The sequence below is a fragment of the Colobus angolensis genome, unplaced genomic scaffold, assembly GCF_000951035.1.
Source record: "Colobus angolensis palliatus isolate OR3802 unplaced genomic scaffold, Cang.pa_1.0 Scaffold8, whole genome shotgun sequence".
NCBI classification, from domain to species: Eukaryota; Metazoa; Chordata; class Mammalia; order Primates; family Cercopithecidae; genus Colobus; species Colobus angolensis.
Genome location: NW_012121820.1, coordinates 18,873,791 through 18,880,496, shown reverse-complemented (window position 1 = coordinate 18,880,496; position 6,706 = coordinate 18,873,791). Strand labels below are relative to the sequence as shown.

Sequence of the window (6,706 nt, the reverse complement as noted above, 5' to 3'; positions counted from 1 at the left end):
CTTTAGGTAACCAATCATCTTCTGAGATTTATACAGATTGCTCATAATTCTCTCCTATTTAAAAAAAATTGTTGCAGTGAACTGCTTTACAGTCATTTTATGACTACTTCTGAGACCAAGATCCTTGATTATGTAATTGCTATTTACTTAAAATTCTGGTAAAATGTAGCCATTATACTGGAAAACTAAATTTTAATCTTGGATCTGTCACCACCATGATATATAAACTCTGGGCAAGTCCCTGCACCTCTGGACCTCCATTTCCCCATCAGCAACCTGCTGATCCTACACCCAGGAGTGTGCTCTAAGTTGACAGTAGATGCCCCACCCCCTGCGTCATCGCCGGCAGGACTTCTCACCAAGCCCTTCTCCCCCTTTTCCGCTCCCTGTTCCTGGTTCCTAGGAAGCAGCCCATGGAGGAGGGAAGAGGCAGGTCTGGGCAGGAGGGCGCAATGAAGGGCGGGGCAGAGGGAGGGTAGGAGGGAGGCCAGCCCCCTAGTAGGAAATGAGACACAGTAGGAATAACACTTTATAAGCCCGACACCCTCTTCCTCCTCCCATCTCCTGGCCTTCTTCCATCCTCCTCTGCCCAGACTCCACCCCTCCCAGACGGTCCTCACTTCTCTTTTCCCTAGACTGCCGCCAGTGGAGCCCCCAGCCTGCCGGAGCCAGGAACCCAGGTCCAGAGCCTCAACTTCAGGATGTTGACAACATTACTGCCGATACTGCTGCTGTCTGACTGGGCCTTTTGTAGCCAAGATGCCTCAGATGGTGAGTCGGGGGCACATGTCCTGCCTCAGGATGGTTCTGGAGAATCTCATTCTATCTGGGTACGTGGCAAGACCATAGGATAGCTTATCTCACAGCATCTGTGTCTGCAGCTGGCTAGATCCGCTCTACAGGGCAGGCAGAGTCTTGGGGACTGGTTTGTGTCTCAAAGCCAAGGTGAGTTAGTACATTTAAGCCCTTGAAAAGGAAGAGATGAAAGAGGCTAGGGGAAACAGGATGACTGGAAACATGAGAAAGAAACCAGCAGAGAGGGTAGGAGAATCAGCCTCAGGGAGAGGGGAGAAAGGGGAACTGAGGGTGATGGTAGATAGGGGTACATCTAGGGGAGACAGGAAGAGGCTCAGATGAGAAGAGAAATGGAGGGAATGGGAAGACACTGGGAAAACTGATGGAAGAACTGAGGGAAGACGGGGGCAGAGAGAGGTGAGGGGAGGCTAGGGAAAATGGAAGAAGACTGGGTGCAGCTGGTGAAACTGGAGAGAAAGAGATGCTGTGCCTAATAGAACTTATGGGCGATCAGGCTGCCTGAAGCGGCCCTGTTTAAGCAGAAAAGGGAGTTATTACCCTCCCTTATAATTGCACAGGGGCCTCCTTTTCGCTCTCTCACAGTCCCCATAGCTTCAGTCTCCCCCTCAGAGAGGCAGCAAATAATAACCAGTATTCAATGGGTGCTCACTATAGTTAATACATGGATTGACCCATTTAACTCACACAAACCCCGAAAGGTGGGTAATATTATTACTATCTCCATTTTACAGAGGAGGAAACTGGGTCACAGAGTAGTTAAGGACCATGTCTAGGGTTATCCATAAATATACTTATTCACATCCGCAGATACAAAGCACAACTTCTCAAATGCAAACACAGACAGGACCCACTCACACACACAGATTTACAACCCTGGACTCATCCAAATGTGCTCTGGGCATCAACTCTGTGCCAGGCTCTTTTCTGAGTGTTGGAAGCAGAGATCACCAGGCATGGTTCCATAGCCTAGATGCGTCCATTGTAGCCTGTGTGTGTTTGAAGACAGTCAGGTAGAATCTAGTGAGATATTCACTAATATATGGTGGTCTGGGATCACTGAAACAGACCCACTGTGTCTCATGGGGCATCAGAAAAAAATTTCCAAGGAGTGGGCAACAGAGCTGGGTCTTTTTTTTTTCTTGAGATGGAGTCTCAGGCTGTCACCCAGGCTGGAATACAGTGGCCCAATCTCAGCTAACTGCAACCTCCACCTCCCAGGTTCAAGTGATTCTCCTGCCTCAGCCTCCTGAGTAGCTGGGACTACAGGCATATACCACCACGCCTGGCTAATATTTGTACTTTTAGTACCGATGGGGTTTCGCCATGTTGGCCAGGCTGGTCTTGAATCCCTGACCTCAAGTGATCCACCCGCCTCAGCCTCCCAAAGTGCTGAGATGACAGGCATGAGCCACTGCTCCCAGTCTCTAAGCTGGGTCTTAAATCATGAATAAACTCCACTAGGCAGAAAAAGGGAGGCAGAGCAATCCTGACATGCTATTCATGTGTCAGCCAAAGGCAGCATGAGGAACCCCAACTAATTTGATATATAAGCAGTGGGAAGCGGCCAGAAAAGGCAGCAGAGGCCAGGTATCTAGCAGCCTTGAATGCCAGGCTGAAGACTCTGGACTTGATCCTGTGGGGAGGCAGTGTAGCAGAATGGCTAAGAGTACGGGACTTGACTGCCTACATGCAAACCTTGGCTCTGCCGCACTATCTCTGTCTCAGTTTCCCATGTAGACTGGGGTTAATAATAGTAGCTACTGCATTAAGCCATTGGGGAAAGGCACAAAGATAATAATGTATGTAAAGCCCATTGCCCAGGTTATAATAAGCACTTAATGGACATTGGCTATGATTATTTTTGATTAATGAAGAGGAGGAGGTTATGACACTGGAAGATTTTAAGTAGGAAAAGGACATGATCTCATCCCTGGGTCAGGTGGAGGTCGGAATAGAGGACGGAGAGATGTAGAAAGGTACTACCCCCGTCCAGATGAGACGGGTGAATCCTGAATCAGGGCAGTGGAAGAGGAGACAGAGAACAGACGATGGAACTCGGATTTTATTCAGGTCAGGATTTGTTAACCATTTGTTCCGTTGGTTAACAGGAAACGGGGGGAGAGCCGAGGGTGAAAAAGGAGGCAGAAAGGAGTGTCTCTTCCACTGCAGGCCTCAGTTTCCTCATCTGTAAAACGGAGATAATAATCCCTGTCCTGCCCTCCTGGCAGAGTTACTGTGAGCGTCAAATGGAAGAAGCGGTGGGACGGCACATTATAGTTTATGAAGGGTCGAGAAGGTGGGCGGCCAGCCTCAAGGTAGGGGGTTATTATCTTCCGCTGCCCGCCGCCCCCTCCCACGCCGGCCCAGGCTGACGCTGACTCTGCCCGCAGGCCTCCAAAGCCTTCACATGCTCCAGATCTCCTACTTCCGCGACCCCTATCACGTGTGGTACCAGGGCAACGCGTCGCTGGGGGGACACCTGACGCACGTGCTGGAAGGCCCAGGCACAAACGCCACGATCCTCCAGCTGCAGCCCTTGCAGGAGCCCGAGAGCTGGGCGCGCATGCAGAGTGGCCTGCAGTCCTACCTGCTCGAGTTCCACGGCCTCGTGCGCCTGGTGCACCAGGAGCGGACCTTGGCCTGTGAGTGGGCGCGCAGCGGGGGCGGGGTCTGGGCGGGGCTGGTGGGGGTGGGGCCTGACTGGTGGAGGCGGGCTGGGGCTTGCAGGGACCAGGCCGCCACTGGAGCTCGGTGGCGCCTGGGCCTTTGAAAATTGCTGGGTGGGGCCTGGAGAGAGGCAGGTGTCCCCGCTAAGAAAGCCCCGACTCGGGCGGTCGGCCTGCTGGCATAACCTCTTGGGGTAGACCCTGTTGGGGGGCCCTCACACCGTGACCCCGAAGGTCCCCTGAAAACTCCTCACCCCTCACCTCACAGTCCTCCAACTCCTTTTCTTCATAGATCCCCGTCCTTCTCTTCCCACACCCCCAGCACTTCACTCTCCACCCTCCAGCCACCTCTCCTCATACAAGCTGATGACTTCGCTCTTAGCTCCACTCATGACCCCAACTCCTCCCCCAAAGACCCCAGTTTCTTCTCTCAAAGCCCCACTCCCTCTCCGTCACAACCCCAACTCCTTCTTCTCAAAGACCCTAGTTTCTTTTTTCAAAGTACCACTCCGTCCCCCACCCGGATCATAGCCTTTAACTCCTTTCTCTCCTAGTCCCCCACCGCACCCACCTTTTTTTTTTCTTTCTGAGACAGTCTTGCTCTGTCGTCCAGACTGGAGTGCAGTGGCCCGATCTCGGCTTACTGCAACCTCCGCCTCCCGGGTTCAAGCGAGTCTTCTGCCTCAGCCTCCCAAGTAGCTGATATTACAGGCGCTCGCCACCACGCCCGGCTAATTTTTTGTATTTTTAGTAGAGACGGGGTTTTCCCATGTTGGCCAGGCTCCTCTGGAACTCCTGACCTCAGGCGATCCACCACCCTGGCTTCCCAAAGTGCTGGGATTACAGGTGTGAGTCACTGCCCCCCGCCGCCCAACCCCCATTTTTTTTTTCTATCACCCGTTGATCAAGGCCTGACAATTCCCTTTTTTCATCATAGTCCCTGGCCCCTTCTTTCTCAGCCTGTAACAGTCTAACCACAAACCCCTCCTCATAGCCCCAGGCCCTTCTGCCTGACCTATAGACTCCCCTCTCCTCACAGCACTGACTCTCACCTTCCTATGTTCTTTTCCCCTTGCTCCTCCCACACCTGGCATCCTCTCTGCACAGTCCCCTGACCCTGACTCTCTATCCACAGTTCCTCTGACCATCCGCTGCTTCCTGGGCTGTGAGCTGCCTCCCGAGGGCTCTAGAGCCCATGTCTTCTTCGAAGTGGCCGTGAACGGGAGCTCCTTTTTGAGTTTCCGGCCGGAGACAGCCTTGTGGCAGGCAGACACCCAGGTCCCCTCCAAAGTGGTCACCTTCATCTTGCAGCAGCTCAATGCCTACAACCGCACTCGGTATGAACTGCGGGAATTCCTGGAGGACACCTGTGTGCAGTATGTGCAGAAACATATTTCCACGGAAAACATGAAAGGTATGATGGGACTGGGGCCCAGGCCTGCAAGCTGGGGAGAGGGCGGGTTCCAGACAAATGGATGGACCTGAAGAATGGATGCCTAGAGCAACAAGAGGCCCACAGCTGGGGGTTTGGGACAGAACACACTCAACTTAAGTCAGTTGGTAAACGGGTCCCTTTCCCCTGGGGCAGGAATGCTTTGGGGTTTGACTCAAATCATGGACTCCTTGGGGGTCTATTCTTCGGGCTAACTCTCTGCATGTTCTGCAGGGAGCCAAACAAGCCGCTCCTACACTTCGCTGGTCCTGGGCGTCCTGGTGGGCAGTTTCATCATTGCTGGTGTGGCTGTAGGCATCTTCCTGTGCACAGGTGGACGGCGATGTTGATTACTCTCCAGCCCCCTCAGAAGGGGCTGGGCTGATGGAGGCTGGCAAGGGAAAGTTTCAGCTCACTGTGAAGCCAGACTCCCCAACTGAAACACCAGAAGGTTTGGAGTGACAGCTCCTTTCTTCTCCCACATCTGCCCACTGAAGATTTGAGGGAGGGGAGATGGAGAGGAGAGGTGGACAAAGTACTTGGTTTGCTAAGAAACTTAAAAACGTGTATGCTTTGCTGAATTAGTCTGATAAGTGAATGTTTATCTATCTTTGTGGAAAACAGATAATGGAGTTGGGGCAGGGGGGCCTATGGCCCATCCTCCAAAGACAGACAGAATCACCTGAGGCATTCAAAAGCTGTAACCAAATAAACAAATCATCCACAATCAAAATACAACATTCAATGCTTCCAGGTGTGTCAGACTTGGAATGGGATACTGGTATAATAGGGTAGAAAGAAGTAACACGAAGAAGTGGTGGAAATGTAAAATCCAAGTCATATGGCAGTGATCGATTATTAATCAATTAATAATATTAATAAATGTCTTATATTTAAAGCATTGTTATCTCCTCCACTTTGCAAAATTTTTGGAAAAGTAACCTATACCCATTTCTTCTGCTTCCTTATTTCTCACTCATTTTTTTGAGACAGAGTCTTGCTCTGTTGCCCAGGCTGGAGTGCAACAGCGTGATCTCAGCTCATTGGAACCTCTGCCTCCCAGATTCAAGTAATTCTCCTGCCTCAGCCTTCCAAGCAGCTAGGATTACAGATGCATGCCACCACACCCTGCTAATTTTTGTATTTTTAGTAGAGATGGGGTTTCACCATGTTGGCCAGGCTGGTCTTGAACTCCTGACCTCGTGATCCGCCCACTTCAGCCTCCCACTGTGCTGGGATTAGACGTGAGCCACCGTGCCTGGCCTTCACACTCATTCTTAGACCCACTGGAATCTGACTTCTCTATAAACTGCTCTAAGATCACTAGTAACCTCTAATTGTCAAACCGTCACCCTACATGGTATCTGCAAATTTGCAGACTAGAACTCTCTTTTTACCTTAACTTCTGAGATACCATACTTCAATTTTTAAAAACTGTTCTGTCTACTTTTTTTCAATCCCTTTGACTATGTCATCTTACTTGACTCACCCTGAAAATGTTGGCTTCCTTAGAATTCCATTTTTTTCCTTTTGTTCCTGTTTGAACTATACCCTTTCTAGGTGACCTACTGACCTTCGTGGCTTCAAATACTATCTACCTGTGGTTTCCATGGAGAAGCAATATAATTCTATCTTTAAGAGCATGTGTTTTGTTGGCCAGGTGCGGTGGCTTATGCCTATAATCCCAACACTTTGGGAGGCCGAGACGAGAGGATCAGTTGAGGTCAGGAGTTCAAGACAAGCCTGACCAACACAGTGAAACCCTATCTGTACTAAAAACACAAAAATTAGC

At 50.7% G+C, this 6,706-nt stretch overlaps 1 protein-coding gene across 2 annotated transcripts; it reads left to right on the top strand.

The window, feature by feature from the left end:
- Window positions 1-375: 375 nt before the first annotated feature.
- PROCR (protein C receptor, endothelial) lies at window positions 376-5,815 on the top strand. 2 transcript variants are annotated; one of them, XM_011929170.1, is made up of 5 exons: window positions 376-433; window positions 636-771; window positions 3,207-3,458; window positions 4,618-4,896; window positions 5,149-5,815. In XM_011929170.1, exons 2-5 carry the CDS (start codon window positions 702-704, stop codon window positions 5,262-5,264), a joined length of 717 nt encoding a protein of 238 aa, XP_011784560.1. In that variant the 5' UTR covers window positions 376-433; window positions 636-701; the 3' UTR covers window positions 5,265-5,815. The 2 variants fall into 2 exon arrangements, with proteins under 2 accessions (XP_011784560.1, XP_011784559.1); XM_011929169.1 differs by lacking the exon at window positions 376-433 and having other exon boundaries at window positions 478-771.
- The last annotated feature ends 891 nt before the right edge of the window (window positions 5,816-6,706 follow it).

What these genes read in the sequence shown, in the direction of transcription:
- PROCR (XM_011929170.1), top strand. Translation starts at nt 702, where the DNA reads ATGTTGACAACATTACTGCCGATACTGCTGCTGTCTGACTGGGCCTTT. An exon ending in CCAGGAGCGGACCTTGGCCT is followed by an intron (nt 3,459 to 4,617) that starts GTGAGTGGGCGC and finishes CTCTATCCACAG; the next exon opens with TTCCTCTGACCATCCGCTGC. An exon ending in TTCCACGGAAAACATGAAAG is followed by an intron (nt 4,897 to 5,148) that starts GTATGATGGGAC and finishes CATGTTCTGCAG; the next exon opens with GGAGCCAAACAAGCCGCTCC.